General features: G+C 38.7%; 1 protein-coding gene across 1 annotated transcript; it reads right to left on the reverse strand.

Moving 5' to 3' along the window:
• Positions 1–15,249: 15,249 nt before the first annotated feature.
• LOC121428435 lies at positions 15,250–15,564 on the reverse strand. Its single transcript, XM_041625037.1, has one exon. It carries the CDS (start codon positions 15,562–15,564, stop codon positions 15,250–15,252), a length of 315 nt encoding a protein of 104 aa, XP_041480971.1.
• Between the last annotated feature and the right edge of the window lie 2,583 nt (positions 15,565–18,147).

Raw genomic sequence — 18,147 nt, forward strand, 5'->3', positions numbered from 1 at the left:
TGCTAGAAAATAAACAATAACAAAGATTTTCATAGAAAAGTCACATGAAATGAGTATAAAACATGGAAAATGATATATTAACAATAAGACAAAGCGTAATGGACAAATATCTTAACAAGTAAGGAATAATGAAAAAAGAACATGATAAGACAGTGCTCATTTTTGTGAATTCGAACGCAATAATATATATTTTTTTCTTATGAAAGGTCCAATGTTATCACTATCTGTATATTGAATGAAGCGGGCATTAAATTGTCGGTCCCAACATTCAAAAACATCAACGAATTCTTATTGTCATGGTTGTGATAAGGCGAAGTGATTTTTTTAATCATCACAATGGTTAGTTAGTATCGGTATATACACACTGTAAAACAAATAAAGGGTTTTTTAAACTAGACAGGTTTGTGTAATGCAATGACTATACAAGGGTTTTTTAAACTAGACAGGTTTGTGTAATGCAATGACTATACACCAAGCATGTTACACCAGTGTTCACGACAAGGTGTTAGTTTGTTCAACACCCAATGACGGTATTACAGTATTTGACATATTTGGTGCTGCTTTTCCAATCAGAACACAGTCTAGTGTCTCCTTTTAAACCGTAGCTTTTACAGTATGACAAATTGGAAAAATAAGATAGACGAGATAGCACATTCTTACTCAATAATGTTTGGACCAAATATCAATTAAAAACGAATTGGGAGTACAGGGGCCCATTTCATAAAGAGTTACAACTATTGTAACTTTGCCATTATAGCAACTACCATGGTAACCTTGATTATGATTGGCTGCTGAGTCCTGTTGCCATGGTAGTTGCTATAATTTAAAAGTTACATTATTTTGTAAGTCCTTTTTGAAACGGGCTCCAGATCAGCCATATCTGGACGGTCAATATTTAGACCAAGCGGTTATATACTCAAACGTTGAATGTTGATTATTTTCATTATTCTAGAGTGTATTCAGTGGCGTAGCTAGGATGCGGATCCGATTTTCGCAAATAGGTGATGGGGTCCGAAACTATCTTCACCTATATTTTCCCAGATCAGTCACTTCCCAGCGCAGTGGCGTAGCTACTGGGGGGGCCTGAGATTTGATGTGCCCCACCAGGTGCCCCCCCCAGAAAAAAAATGGCAGAGCAAAAAAAAAAGGGAGAAAGAAGGAAGGAAAAAAGGAAAAGAAGAAGAAAGACAGAAGAAAAAAAGAGAAAATTAAGAGGAGGAAGACGAGTGAATGAAATAATGTGAGGGGAAGACTTGCAACAACAACAACAAAAATCTTTCATGTTACTATACAAAATTTTTGCTTGCGCTTCGCGCCACAATTGCCTGTTCGATGAGATTCATATCTTGCTCAATAGGCAGATATGGAGCAAACATATTTCAGCTCGGATATCGAGCTTTCATTATTTTTTTCATTTACAAATTTAAGTGCTCTGTAAAATGTCCGTTTTATGGTCTACATAACATAATTTTAAGCTCACGCTGCGTTATCACATTGTTTGATTTGCCAAGTTCATATTGTCTACGTGTATTCCATAATGTTCCATTAAACAATTGTATTCAGAATGCCCAGATTCTAGGTCTAAATCTAAAACATGCGCGATAGCCTGCATGTTGTTTATTCAAAATGTCCTTAAATTATCAAGTTTCACATCAGAATATCAATAATTGTCTGCTCACGCTTCACGATCGCATTATTAATGATACCCAATTAACTATATCCTATTAATGATTTACAAAAATATGAATAGAGTGTCCTGCTTTTAGGTCTAAAATCTCAATTTCCTTCCTCTCGCGCTTCGCGCTCTCAATTGTTTAGTTACATACCTATCCGATTTATTAATACAAAAAGTGCTTAGAATGACCATTTTTAAGTCGGAATGTCAAAAAAATTTGCTCGCGCTTTGCGCTCGCATTATTGAAATATATACCGTCTTCGTGGGTAACTGTAAGCAGTCTGATTGCTTGTCTGATTTTTCTCTGTTGATTCAAATCAACATTTTTCTGAGGTGGACTTGACATTAAACAGGTCCCTTTTAGATAATGCTAAAACAGTTAATACAAATATCTGCTCGTGCTTGGCGTTCGCAGTAACCATCTATTTAAATACGAATCTTGTTCAGGATCACACATAACATTGCCCAGAATATCAAATTTTCGGGACAAAGTACATGAAAGTAAAAAAAAAATCGCTCGCGCTTCGCGCTCGCACTTTTTTTTTTAGGCTAATGAGATTATTTAATGGTAATGCTGCAATAAGAATAAAACTAAGAAGTGACTGATCGGGGAAAATATAGGTGAAGATAATTTCGGGCCCGGTCCCCTATTGGCGAAAGTCGGATCCGCCCTTGTGACACATACACACACATCAGAAAAAATGGCCGGTACCCCCCCCCCTGAAATAATGAAAGCTCGATATCCGAGCTAAAATATGTTTTGTATATTGACTTCAAACTTGCTCCATATCAGCCTATTGAGCAAGATATGAATCTCATCGAACAGGCAATTCTGGCGCAAGCAAAATTTTATATAGTAACATGAAAGATTTTGTTGTTGTTGCAAGTCTTCCCCCTCACATTATTTCATTCACTCGTCTTCTCTTATTTTTCTCTTCTTTTTTTCTTCTGTCTTTCTTCTTCTTTTCCTTTTTTTCCTTTCTTCTTTCTCCCTTTTTTTTTAGCTCTGCCTATTTTTTTCTGGGGGCACCGGGGGGGGGGGCACACTAAATCTCAGGGGGGCATGTGCCCCCAGGCCCCCCTCCCCGTAGCTATGCCACTGGTACTCAACAATCAAAATGCGAGCGCACACCGCTAACTTATGGGCCAACGTTTTGACAATCCATCTGAAAATTGATATTTTGACAACTTTATTGGACACAAGAGGTCAACTGAAAAATCATGCGACCACGCAGCGTGAGCTTAAAATGTTGATATGTAAACCATAAAACGGGCATTTTACAGAGCACTTAAATTTGTAAATGAAAGCTCGATGTCCGAGCTGAAATATGTTTTGTATGTTCTTCAGGAGCTGAAGAACTCAAACTCTGCAACATCCTTTAAGGGCAACCTAAAATTGCTTTTGTTCACCAGCAGGTACTAGGTTTGAAGACAGTTATTTTTCCTCATTTTTAAATTTGCCCTTTTTTGTACTTCTCTTCGTTCTCTTTACTTTTATATCTTACTCCCCTCAAAGCGCCTTGAGCATTTAATCAAAATGGAAAAGACGCTATATAAATCATATGTATTTATTTATTGTATATTGACTTTAATAAAAACTTGATATTTTAAGCTCCATATCAGCCTATTGCGCAAGTATTGAATCTCATCGTACAGGTGATAAAATTTTATATTCAAGCCTCCCCATCACATTATTTAATTCACTCGTCTTCCTCTTCTCTTATTTTCCTCTTCTTTTTTCTGCCTTTCCCCTTCTTTTTTCTTTTTCTTCTTTCTCCCTTTTTTCCTTTTTTTTGCTCCGCTATTTTTTTTCAGGGGGAGGGGGCATGTGCCCCCAAGCCCCCGTAGCTACGCCATTGAGTGTATTCCATTTGGAAGGCAGTAATCAATACTGATTTTTTTTACCATTGATGTTTCAGCGAATCGACACAGTATAAATCGCTACACGGCTTTCCAACTTTTCAAAGCGGGAGCAACCGCTGAAATCATGTTTCATATATACAAAGCTTCCGGCAAAGTTTTGACTTACCTTGACTTTTGTTATTGTACGTCGGATAAATAAACCTTATAGTGGGCCCCCCTTAAGATTGATGTCGCCATCTATGGTGCACAATGAAGGCCTTAATACTCAAGGCCCGAGCGAAGCCACTGATTTTTATCATAATTTGATGTTCTTTTGATGATATGCGACTAAATAAGGAGAAATTGTTTTGTTATGCATACAAACACCTGACAGCAACCATTGCAAATAATGGTGTTCACGTAAGCAAAGTCGAAAGGTCGTTTGTTCAAGTTCCTATCCAGGGACCTGAAAAGATATTCCTCGAATTTTCCATTCACAGACCGATAATAGTAGGATAAGGAATGAATCATTATGAAGTAATGTTTTGGTGAATGCTTTTCGTAGAAATAGTACGTCATGTTCATCTGCATGGAACTTAACAATTTTCCATGTGTTTTTTTTTCCATTCATGTTTTTAGACGAGCAAACAATAGTGCATGTATCGTCACATCCGATCTCACAAGTTGAATTGAATAAATGCGAATAACGCAACAAGGAAAACAGTGTTTTGCTTGTTCAATTAATGCAGGAGTCAAATACAGACGCATTTTCGATTTTCTCCTATTCTCACAAAAAGCTATAAGCACAATAAATGCTTTATATGCAGTTGATGATGTATCTTCGGGAGATATTTATCATTTATTACATGTATGTTTGACAATTATTATAGTTCTGATGATAAAATAGTTCACCATCGAATCACAATCATCAACGATAAAATACAATCATCAACGATTTCAATTATACACTGTAAAAAAATAGTTCATGCATGGCGTTATAACAACAACCATTGGTGTTATTACAACACTCTTTGTTTGCTATATTCAAACTACATAATATGCTTTACCACCTCTGGATACTGCCGTCTATAACTTCAGCACCGACTGTTAAGTCCACCTCAACAAAAAGTTGATTTAAATGTAATAAAAAAATTCAAAAATTCAAACAAGCATAACACTGGAAATTTTTATCAAAATAGGATATAAAAGAACAAAGTTATGACATTTTAAATTGCCGCTTAATTTTCACAATACATTTTATATGCACATCCTGGACGGAATGCAAACGAGGGGACATATTGAGATAGCGCTTCTCAAACGGTGCACGGCCTGCAACCCAATGGTGGGCCGCGAAGCTCTCCCAGGTGGGCCGCGAGAAGCTCCAGTGAATGAAAAAATGGAGGACTCGAAAACTATAGTATGTTTCATAGACCTGGGTCCCGTAACACAAAGGTTAGCAATTAACCGTACACTTGATTTTCACGAGTGATTGTAAATTGTAGTCAACATGGTCAATGCAATCAACGTAGAAAAATGTTCTACGATCAATGTTAAGTTTTGTGTTACGGGCTACTGGACCTGTCCGACAGCCCGAATGTTTGATCGGTCTACGTGGGTCAAACAAAGCTAAAGCATGCTTTATGCATGTTGCAACATTTTATGCATACACATTATGATTGTTTCGATCTAACTTTGATGTGAACCTCAACATGTAGGCTTATGCTTTATGCATATATATAGGATTTAATTAATTGTCGCCCATTTACCGGACCTTTGCGAATGCAGTTAGGTCTTGAACTGTTTGTTTCGAACCTGCTTCAGGGCCTGTGTTCAAATTTCACGAAAACATATACTTTCATCAAAATGGACCTTTTTTAAAAGCGATTTAAAAAGGCGAGGGAGGAAACAAATTCTCCGAAAATTCTCCGAAAGAAATTGTAAGAAAATATGACCCTGAATGCATTAAATTTGGATTCATCATGATTGGCAGTGATGTAAAATCATAAGCAATGTGTGTCGAATATTGAAGGTATTCAGCATTCTTGTTATTACGTCGTTATTTTGTCATGGTTGTATATGTTTGGAGGAGGGGCTCAAAGGCCGGGCTACTGCAAGTATACGCACAAATATTATTGTCTATCTTTGAGTTTTTCTTAAAATTTTGGTATAGGTGCATGGGCCTAAAAAAATTGACAGCCAAAGTGGTCTTCGAGTAAAAAGGTTGAGAAGCGCTCGACCTAATGTGGTATGACACATGGTTTATACATACATAATGAGTAATAACAAGTTAAAAAAATACATTAAAAAAAATACATGGCATGTTAGTGCTTCCAAAAGAAATAACAAAATGTTATATGTATCTACTTTCCTTTATAACAAAGAAGTGGAGTTATTAACAATAAAAATCATCACTTAATACAAAAACATTTCTGATTGATTGATGTATGTATTTTATTGATGTTTTGGAGCACTTTGTGTAACAACGATCTTGATTGGCCAATAAACCTTTTAAATTTGTCCAAACATTAATTTTGTGTATCTGCGCCCTGATAAATTGAATTTATCGACTGTGTGAAATAATGTTTAGAATTTCTGAAATACGCTATCTCATATAAATATGGATTTATTCCTTCATTATGTTTATATTTTATAGCAAATGAACTCATTTCAAATGCAAATGTGCCACTTTTTGCAAATATTTCATTTACTTTTCTCTCCTCCAAATATTTCCATTAACATAAATTGTATACAAAGCTCTATTTTGATTTGACATTGAACAAGTTATCACGACATATTTTAAACTATAACTATAATACCCTGAAACATGTTGAGTCCTCAAACCATTACTTGTCATGGGGAAAAAGTACACCTAGCTATCAATACTAGTAATGCATAGAGCATTTCTATTTAGTTGAATGCAAGATTACACTAAAAGCGCCTTGCTCACCGGCATGGATACCGCGACCGGGGTTCGAAACCCAGACTTTCCATGCATATAGTCAGGCGCCTTAGACCACTCGGCCACGGCACGCTCACAATTTTCTCTCTGATTGAACGAGTGGCGATATAACTCTATAAGCTGTACATGTTGAAAATCGTCATTATCATATCAAATCCATGTCATTTTCGCAAAATTTTGCATAGAGTTACTCTAGCACCTAAATATGTCATATATGCAAAAAAAAAAAATTACATGGGTTGATGTTATTTTTCTCCACCAAAGGCCCCCTCCCAGATGACCGAGTTCATAAAGGACATTTGTCCGAATGATTTCATCCAACTGAATAATCCTGTCATTGACGACTCTGATCAGGACAAATAATGTGTCTCCACTATTATGGAATAAGTTACAGCTGAGCAAGAAATAACCGCATACATTCGTAATTCCGAAGCTTCGTTATTCCGAAGGTTCGGTTATTTCGAAGGTTCGGTTATTTCGAAGGTTCGTTATTCCGAAGGTTAGTATTTCCGAAGGTTCGTAATTCCGGAGGTTCGTTAGTACAAAAACGAAGTGAGGTTCGTAATTCCGAAGGTTCGTTAATCAGAAAACGAAATGAGGTTCGTTATTCCGAAGGTTCGTTAGTACGAAAACGAAATGAGGTTCGTAATTCCGAAGGTTCGTTAGTACACAAACGAAATAAGGTTCGTAATTCCGAAGGTTCGTTAATCCGAAAACGAAATGAGGTTCGTTATTCCGAAGGTTCGTTAGTACGAAAACGAAATGAGGTTCGTAATTTCGAAGGTTCGCTAATCCGAAGGTTCGTTGGTCCGAAAACAAAATAAGGTTCGTTTGTCCAAGACCGAAATAAGGTTCGTTAATCCGAAAATTAAATAAGGCTCGAATTTCCGAAAACCGTAACAGGGGTCGGTGGCCGGGGGGGGGGGGGGGGCAAGAGCCAAAAATTTCCCGGTCATATCTATGAACAGGCGTAATGGTGTAATGAGGCGACTATTTTGAGAAGGCCAGATAATGCGTATCGGGCAAAATTTATCTTTAAAAAAGTTGCGAGCGAGCGAGAATTTTTTTTTGACCCTTTCAATACGAAAATCCAATTTTGTGACAGATTTTCACATGATATCCAGAGATATAATATAACTATATATTTCACTTTTCTCTCTTTAGATTTCCTGTGGTCTGTACGCCACTGTGAACAGGATTCTTTGCGGCAATAGCGTGAAGAGTAAAAAAAAATCGCTCGAGCGAGCGAAGCGAGCGAGAAAAAAATCACTTTTTCATGAGAATCTAACTTTGAGCTATTTTTTACATTATATTCAGTAAATAAAATCATATCCTACACTTTTCCTTTGCTTTTCTTTCCTCCTTTTTTGTTCTTGTTTGTAGAACTTTTTGGAGCCATGGCCCAACCCTTCCATACGCAGTGCTGTGCAGTTGGGGTCCGGGGCGGAGCCCCCGGAACTTCTTGATATCAAAGTCATTTAAAACTCGCAAACTGCCGCTATCTTAATCAAATCACGGGCATATACAGAATACACAACACATTTATTCAACCCAGTTGCGTAATGAACCAAATATTTTGAAGGGGCAAAACAAAGCAATGTGGGAAAAATTGCTAAAGTCGCCAGCGTGCAAAGCGAGCTGGAAAAAAATGCCTATTGAAATTACATTATAATTATGTGATAGATTTCTTCATTATGTAATGAAAAAATAAAACATTTTTTCATTGTTTCCATTTCTTTATTTCTTTATTTATTTATTCTCGAATACTTATACAGAGTGGCCTGATCAGCATTAAAAAACATACAATATACGAAAACATAGTAACAGGTCATTATGAGATACAGAAAAACGGAACAAATACAAAGTAAAAATACAAAAATATGTTACGAGTTAAAGATTCATTTCATTATACGTTGTCTCCTATAATTTATTTAATTTCCTCTTGGTTGTGGAACCAACCCCCCTCCCCCCCCCCGCCTTTATTCCAGTGATTGAACGTGATTGAATGGGGGCGTTATAGAGCCAGTTGAAGGTAATAAATGAAGAGCCCCTACTGCGTGGGGTCTAGGGCAAAGCCCCGTTAGTTTATTTGCATAAAATTTAGCAAGCTTATAACCCAATGTTGTATGCAGTCCATCTTTCTTCCCGCTCTTTAATTTTAATCATCGGCAGTCCGGTCGTGTTTTTTTTTTCTTGTCCCTTTTTTATGTTTTCCAATTTAGCTTTTGATTAATATTCTACCTTCGTTTCCCGCTATTGTTTGCCATTTTGTCATCTTTTTATTCATTTCCCACCGTGCTATTGCATTACATAGGCCTATTTCGGAATGATTTGTTCTTTCGCAAATGTTCTTCTTTCGTACAATTTCCCGCATTCCTTCCTTTTCCATTTAAAGAAATTTTTTTCTTCGTTTTCTTTTCACTTTTCCCTTTACTTTTCATCCTTTCCCTTTCTTTCCTCTTTCCCTTTCTTTCTCCCTTTCTTTCTCCCTTTTTTTCCTTTTCCCGTTTTTCTGTTATTTTCCCGGTGAAATCCGCCAGGGGGGGGGGCAGCTTGCCCCCCTGTCCCCCCGCCTGTTACGCCACTGCAAAGTGCACATTCAGACGTACGAGTGTCATTTTTGGCTTTGCCCCCCAAACGAAAATTCGTTTGGCCGCCCTTGCCTTCCCATCCTCATAAATATTGAACAGCAACGGTGTTTCTCCCCCCTCCCACCACCACACTTGCCCTTTCTCTGTTTTCCCGGTTTTCATTTTTCGGATTAACGAACCTTCGGAATAAAGAACCTTCTTTCGTTTTCGGATTAACGAACCTTATTTCGTTTTCGGATTATCCAACCTTCGGAACAACGAACAATATTTCGTTATCGGATTAACGAAACTTCGGAACAACGAACCTTATTTCGTTTTCGGATTAACGAACCTTATTTCGTTTTCGGATTAATAATAATAATAATAATAATGTAGTTCTTATATAGCACATTTCAGACCTGAAAGGACTCTCAATGCACTTTACAAAAATAAGAATTATACAATATAAGGAATTACTTAGAATAACAATTGGCAACATCAACATTAATCAGTCACATACATGTATGGCATAAGTATTTGGAAAGGCCTAGTTGAATGCTTCATTAAAAAGAAATGTTTTAAGTTGTGATTTGAAAAGTCCAGGATTATTTTGTGATCGGAGAGTACTGGGGAGGGAATTCCAAAGGGTTGGGGCACTGTGGGAGAAGGACCTTTCGCCATGCGTCTTAGTTCTTAGTCTGGGTACTTGAAGGAGTAGTTGAGTTGATGATCTAAGTGTCCTAGAGGGGGTGTATGGAGAAACAAGTTCAGAAATATATTGAGGGGCAAAACCATGGACAGCATTAAATGTTATTAGAAGGACTTTGAAGCGAATTCGTGATTTGATAGGTAGCCAGTGAAGTTCTTTGAGGATTGGGGTGATGTGGTTGTGTTTCTTGGATCTGGAGACAAGTCTTGCGGCTGAATTTTGGATTCTTTGGAGCTTTGCTATATCTTTGTCCGGCGTTCCGTACAAAAGACTGTTACAGTTATCAAGAAGGGAAGATACAAAAGCATGAATGAGGATCTCAGTCACATTCTTACTAAGGTATGACCGAATCATTCCAATACGTCTTCGGAACAACGAACCTCAGTGGCGGATCCAGAGGGGGGCGCCCCGGGCGCGCGCCCCCCCCCCCCATTTTCGCCGGATTTTTTTTTTTTTTTTTTTTGATGGTTATATTTACTGGATTGGTACAATGTAGTCAATTTCAAGGGCTAGATCTAGTCAAAACTATATTTTAACTTACGCTCATGGCCTTTGTGCTCGCACAAATGCATCTCTGTCATACTGTATTGCAATATGTAAATTCCGGAATTCCAGGGCGCGCAAGTCGATTGGTTGGAAAGTTGCACCACTTGTAATCGGGAGTTGCAGTGCAGTGACCAGTGTGAAGATGTTGGATTGGATATCATTTTTTCCTGAAATTTTGTGTTTTTTTTGTAACATGCGCTTGTCCGTCTTCATGGGTGTCGATCACGGGGGGGGGGGGATATATTCCCCCCAATATTCAAGTGGGGGGGATGGCCTGTATTATCATCCCCCCCCCAATAATTTAGGGTAGAAAAATAATAATAATGATGATGAAAAAATGAAAAGTTTGATCATGATGATTATAGTATGCCATCAATCAAGTTTGTTTCCCTCGCAATTTGTGTATATTGTTATTAAATAAAAACATTCTTTTTCAGGACTATTAAACAGATGGGTGGAGGTTCAAGATGAAAAAGAATGAAATGTTTATGTATCTGATATTTTTTAACACATGACATAAAAGGACCCCAACGAAAATCAACTTTTGTTGATAGGGTGTTCCATCCCACCAGTGGTGAATAAATTAATTTAAATAAATCATTAACTCAAAAGGGTGGAAAAATAAACGGGAGTAAAACTAAAAGGGTGGCAAGATGAATAAAGGAATGACGGTAAGCCCGATGGCGCACGAGAAGCCACACAGGTTGTAATTTGTGCTAGTCTTAATTGGTCCGAATCTGCATTTTATCATCATGCATTAAGAAGAATAAAGATATTGCCAGTCAGGTTAGATTTAAGAGAGAAGTTGTATACACAGAGGCGTCGATCCTGGGTGGGGGGGGGGGGCAGGGGGCGATCGCCCCACCAATGGAAATATTGGGGGGCAAACAGCGTTTTGCCCCCCCCCCCCCCAATAATTCCGCATGTGCAACTAAAAAATAAAATAAGATTGTAATGCTACACTGAAATCAGCAAGCGAGATTGAGATACCAACTCGATTTTGATTTAAAATCGTGCTCAAAATGTCTGCTTTTCAGATTGGAATATGAAAATTTTCAGCTCGCGCTTCGCGCTCGCATCATTTACCAAAAACCCATACTTTTCATAATTATATAGGTGAATATAATGTCCTGTTTTCAATTCTAAACCTCAAAAGAACTTTGATTTTGCAATAATCTTTTGTTGGATATATATCTTCCATTAAAGTGTCCTTTTTTCCAGATCAAAATATCAAAATTTTCAGCTCGCGCTCGCATCTATTGTTCTTCTAGATACCCATCTTAATCATTGGTACCAAAAATGCTTAGAATATCAAGCTTTCAGGTCAGAATATAAAGAAATTTCAGCTCGCTCTCTAGTGAGATACATGTATCGACCCTCCTCATGAGTTACTACAAACAAACCCAAACAGGTACATTTTCCTGTTTTCATGACATACTAAAAAAAAATTTAGCTCGCGCTTCGCGCTCGCATTGTTGGTGAAGGTGAGATATATACATGTATATTGTGATCGGGCGCCTTTGGAACGTTAATTCATAATTTAGCTCCCCCCATCTGAAAAATGGATCGACGCCCCTGTGTATACATCATGCTCAATAAACAGATCACTATGTACATGGTCCAGTCAATTTTTGTCATTTTTTTCTCGGTATGAGTTTAGAATAGGCTTACTTGTAACACAAATTGAATTTTCAAAAAAAAATTATACAAGTATAGTACACTACAACAATTAAGGAATTTCCAAGAACACCATGCATATCAACCACTCCCAAATGTCCTAACTTGTGATTTTAGTGGGGGTAATGTTGAAATATCCCCATCCACAAGAACATTTGTGTGAATCATCCCCCCCAACTAAGAATACCGATCGACACCCATGTCCGTCTTTATGGCAAATACATGTAAATTGTAATGCTAGGTTCACACCAACGCCGCTTTGACGGCGCTTTAAAGCGGCGTACAAAGCGGCGGCAAAGCGTAGCAAAGCTTAATTTAAGCGTAAAGACCGTAATAGAGCATGAGAAAGCTTTGAGCAATTCGGGACATTCGGCAAGAGCGCCAAAATTTTTTAAACTGTTTAAAAATTTGAGGCGATCTGTCACGGATTGCGTAAAGCGGGGAGAGCGTATTAAAGCTCATCAAAGCGTCACAAAGCTTAACAAAGTCGTAGGAAAGCTTAACAGAGTTTAAGAGAGCTTGGTTCGAAGCGGTGACCCCACTTTTGATACTTTGCCCATAGGCCCTACAGTTAAGGATTCGTTCAGCCTGATTTTTACCGCTGACAGACCTTTGCAAGAAGTATTATAATACAAAAACCACTGAATGTGATTTTGGTATTTTTGGATTAGTTACTATATGAAAAGTTGGTCTTTTCAATGAAAAAAACAGTGTACCGGGCATTTTATAATGGGACATCCTGTATGAAACATAATAAAACAGGAAAGGCAATAGAATAAAAAATAGATAAATAGAAAAACTCAAAAAGTTTTCCACAAAATTTTTTCTATTTATGTTTTATTATGTTTCAATTTTAATTCTATAATGTTCTATATTTTATTCCCTTTGTTTTATTTTCTCTTTTACAATAAGGTAATTTATCTCACATATAAAATTGATTTTCTTACTATTTTTTATTAGTAATAAAATCAATTTGTAATAATCAATTTAACAAACAAATGCGTATTTTAAAAATCTTTAATCGCGCATATCTAAATTTCGAATTCTGCAACTTGATTCCTTTAAATTTTCACTTCTGATGTACAATACTAGTATTATCTGATTTTTAATGGGTGGGAAATCAATAAAGTCTGTATTTATATTTTTACAAGCAGATGAAATACATAACAACAACAATAACATCTTTACAAGTACACACAATACAAAAATTATTTCGAACATTTATAAAAAATAAACGAAGTGTGCATATGGGATTATGTTCTTATTTCCAGACACAAAGTCTTTATCTTCATCATTATTTTGCTTCTGACGATAATTATGTGAGCCACTCCTTTCTTGACTCGATCAGGAAGTACCACCCCAGCCATTCTTTGTTGCCAGTCAACAGCACCCACTTGAGAGTATTCTCTGAGCTGACCTCTCTGATGTCTGTCATCCACATTGGCGAGGTTCCGCCTTGCAGGTGGTTGCGGAACATCTTCCCAGTGAGGTCAGCCTCTCCTGGCCCCTAGTGCGAAGCTGTGCTTTTCATCTTCGTGGTCCACCTCATTGGCTGCTAGCGCGCCATCCTCTTCCTCAGTAGGTTGTAGAGCACCACAGCTGTCCCCACCAACTCTGTGACGTTATCTACCTTCTGTTCCAGTATTCCCAACAGGCACCGGAACCTGTTGGTCATGATTCCAATTAAGGCATTCTCCATCACTCATTTCCCCCTTGAGATCCTGTAGTTGCAGATCTTCTGTTCATATGTCATCCCTCTTCTGCTGTATAGACCAATTTCACAACGTGAGAGGGCAGCAGACTGGTCGCCATGCTGCGGTGGGCGAATCAACTTTTATAGTACACAAGTCAATAGGGTATTTGGTACATTCGTTCGATTTTTTTTTTATTTTGAACCAATTGAGCAGATTTCTTGTAAAATTCACAATGAGCATTAATCGGAGAAGTTCAGGTCGCAGCTGTGCTGTGTTCAATTGCCACAACAAGTGGAGAAAGCTTCAGGATTGGAAGCAAAGTGAATGTGAAATTCACTCGCCTTGGACTTATGAAGCCTGTTTGTGTGTGAAGCCGTACTCCCTGCATAGGTTTCCAGGCCGTGATGAAGGAATGCGTCGCCAGTGGATCTCTCTTCCCCTTCCTCCTTTATCCTTCCTCTCAGTTTTATTCTCTTGCCTTGCCCCCTCCTTATGGATACTTTTTGGCCTGCATAAAATGTGGTGGTGGTGTTTTTTTTTTGTGGGGGGGGGAGGGAGGGGGATTTGTTTGATCATGCTTAGGTGGAAATATCAGTCCCTCTCTCTCTCTCTCTCTCTCACACACACACACACACACACACTATCCCTCTCTCCCTCTCACTATCCCCTTCTCTGTATTACACTATCCCTCTCTCTCCCCCTCTCTCACACACTCTCTCGCTAGCTCCCCCCCCCTTTCTCTCACTATACCCCCCCTTTTCTCACTATTCCCCTCTTCCCTCTCACTATCCCCCTCCTCTCACACATACTCTCTCCCCCTTCTCCCCTCTCTCATCCTCTCTCTTATCCTCTCTCTTATCCTCTCTCTCTCTCACTCTATGTCTCGTTCACTCTCCCGCTACTCTAACACAATACTAGCAACAAGAAGTGAGCTCCCTGATGAAAACCAACAGCGATTCTTGGTCATCATCAACTCACTTTTACTGACAAAACTAAGGGGAAAAGGTAGCCAAAGTGCAAAAATTCATCATACCTTCATCGGTCAGATATGGCCATTGTCTTACATCGTCTACCCAGGTGTCCATGCTTCATTTTATTGATTTATGATGAAGTTAATGACACAATATCAGCGTTTATCTGTAATCTTTCATTGAATTTGTACACAGAGCCAATCGCGAGCAGCGCACTTGCACACCGCAGCAATGGCGTCGCCGATAGAGGGCCAAATACATAAACCGGCCGTGAAATTGGTCTATATGGCTTCATCATGTAGCTCTTCAGGGCAAAAGCATCGTCACCCAGGATGAAGTAGGGAATATCAGGCTGATTTTCTCCAGGGAGGGGGCATGATGGGGGCAGCTCTATGAACCCATCTTCTAGGCATTCGAAGAGCTCAGAGTCAGACATGTGTCATTTACCTCCCAGCTCAATCCAGATGAACTTGTACTCTGCATCTACCAATGTCAGCAGTGGTATAGAGAAAAAGCCTTATAGTTGTGGTAGAGACTGTCTGTGATTGCTGGCTTCTTAATGGCTATGTGCTTTCCATCCAAGGTACCAATTGCATGGGGGATATTCTATCTCTGTTGAAACTGCTGGGCAAGGGTGCTCCATGCTTCAGGGGTAGTAGGTATGTTGAAGACATCATCTTTATACGCCTCTACAATCGCCGTGCACACTCCTGGAATCAACTCTGATATGGTTGAGATACCACATCTGAAACCATATGCCAGTGATCTGTAGTTGTCCCCAGTGGCCAGATGTCTCAAGGTGATTGCCAGTTTGAGGCCAGCTGACAAAGGGTGCCTGTAGTTAGTCTCTTGCTTCTGGATGACTGGTTCAACTGTAGCAAGGATCTCATCAAACACCTCAGGGGTTACTCTAGTGAACATTGTGAAGGCAACATGGTCCTCTAATCGCAGTTGTGTGTCTAAGAGTACTGGCCATACTGCTGTCTTCTTTCTTCAGTGACCCATGGCCTGGTACAGCAGCACCTGATGAATGGTCTTCTCCCTCCTGCTGGTAGTTCAATCTCCTCTTGTCTTTGCTGTTCTTTCTCTGCCTCGAGGGCTATCATGTAGTTATATAGCAGGGAGACAAAGGTCATGTCTACATCATAAGATGGTTCTAGTCTGGTACATATTGAACTTCCATATCTCGTTCTTCTGCCAAAGATGAAATGATTTCGTGTATCTGCTGCATCTTTATATACTCTGGATCAGAGTCGGGATGCAATCAGAATCTCGAATTTTGTCATTGCGTAACAGAGCTTGACAGACCCTATCAATGCACAAGAGATCTTGATAATCGTATCAGAGCGTTATTTAACGAGTGATAAACGCATCAAAGCTTATCAAAGAGTAATAAAGCATATCAAAGCGTGATTTAAAGCGTAATAAATCCTGATCAATCGGCATCATAGCGTGAGAAGCCGTAGCGATTCGGGAAATAATTTGTCGCACAAGCGGGAACGAACTTCGTATCAGAGCGCATCAGAGCTTATCAGAGCATAACATATCTGATGAGATCGTAAGATTTTTTAAAAGTTGAAAAAAAAATGACGCCGAATTGATCGCCGATTTAAAGCGCGGCATTCGCCGTTGGTGTGAACTTAGCATAACAGATCGCGAGAGAAAGTGTTAACGATGCGAATGATAATGTCTATCCCCGAGATTATTCTTCACTCAAAGATGAAGCCCTATATCGGGCGCCACGTGCGCAGCATTATCATTCTGCCTTGGTCATGTACGTTTTCACTGAAATGTATAGGTCAGACATATTTGTATTTAATGTAAACTAACTTTTACACTTTCTGGTAGATTCAGAGGCATATTATCCAGGGCGCCCCAACTAATTAGTTTCGCCGAAGCAATCATTCCAACGAATTATCAAGGAGCAAAATCACCAGTCGACCCCACTCCGCGTTTGCTGTGTATAGGCAGCTATATGTCAGCGTAAGGAGCGAAGATTTTATGTGACGGGGGGGGGGGGGGGGGGGGGGGGGTGGGGGTTGGGGGAAAATAAAAATACTTTGGGGAAAAACGTATGACCGCTTATACGGTGTGTGACTGGAAACCAGCTCCTAAATGAGTCAGTATGTGTCTTTTATTAATGAAGTTACAGTGATTTAAGTGTGCATTTTTCTTCTAAAGGTGCTCTCAAAATACGACTTTTGGACATGATTTTTTGAAAAAGTCCTTGCCCTAGGGAGGGGGGTATACCCCCTCCCACACCCTTCCCCCGCTCGGTCGCTTCGCTCCCTCGCCGCTGGCGCCCCCCCTATTTCAAAATCCTGGATCCGCCCCTGAACCTTATTTCGTTATCGGATTAACGAACCTTCGGAACAACGAACCTTATTTCGTTTTCGGATTAACGAACCTTCGGAATAACGAACCTTATTTCGTTTTCGGATTATCTAACTTTCGGAATAACGCCACAAAAGTAACGAAATTTTTCGTTTTCGGATTAACGAACATCGAGGTAAAGGCAATTTGTGTTTCGGAATTACGAAGTGTAACCGAAATAACAAATGCATTCAATATGTTGTCAATCCAGTTGTTTTAGTTCCTTGTAGAGAAATTTCGAATAAACCTAATTTCATATAATAAAATACAAAAGAACAACTTGGGGATATGACATCATCAGCCCACCTAATGAATATTCATGAAGACATGCCTAGAACTGTTTCACCGGAATAATTCAAATCTTTAAAATTCAATAACTTCGTTATTTCTTATCCGATTTTGATCAAATTTCCAGCATTTTGCTCTGTGAATTTTACTCTATCAATCTATTGAGATATAAATGTCGTTAGTCAGGAACATCCCTTTAAATCTATATTCTAAAGTCAAAATTCAGGTAAATTTTACAGAATAGTTCAGAATTGTATACTTAAGATGGATAATTCATTTATGTTTGCCCTTTTAAGGCTAATTCACCTCCATTCCTTTCAGATGATATGAAACATGACAAAAACATACATGAAATCTCAAAAAGTTGAAATTTCTATAACAAAGCTGAGAAGGACAATAAATGCTGCAATTTCTTCTAAATCCATGTCATTTTCACAAATGTAAATATGAAAAATAGGGCTCATGTACTTGTTTTCAAACTACCAGCATTCTTGTGGGAACAAATGTGCTATTTAGAACATCAAAAACCCACCGAAGGCTTTGTACCTGTGTGAGGAAAAACTCAAAACACTCTACCATTGATTCGAACTCAAGGCCATGTTCGTCATACTTTGCAGTTGCGCTTCTGAGAAAACTATTCAGAAATTGTATATAATGGTAAAAAAAAACATTGGTCTATCATGGATTATTTTCAGCTATTTAGCTTTATGAAGTAACATCGGATATGCAGGATAGAATGCAGATCTTGTGAATAATCCGAGCACTGTTCATCCATTGTGATGTCAATGCACAGATCGCGATGCGCACAAACGTAACTGTGGCACGTTCAGACGGCCCATTCTG

Source organism: Lytechinus variegatus, chromosome 15 (assembly GCF_018143015.1).
Source record: "Lytechinus variegatus isolate NC3 chromosome 15, Lvar_3.0, whole genome shotgun sequence".
Taxonomy (NCBI): domain Eukaryota; kingdom Metazoa; phylum Echinodermata; class Echinoidea; order Temnopleuroida; family Toxopneustidae; genus Lytechinus; species Lytechinus variegatus.

Excerpts from the sequence above, each read along its gene's own strand:
- LOC121428435 (XM_041625037.1), bottom strand. The coding sequence starts at position 15,564 with ATGTTCACTAGAGTAACCCCTGAGGTGTTTGATGAGATCCTTGCTACA.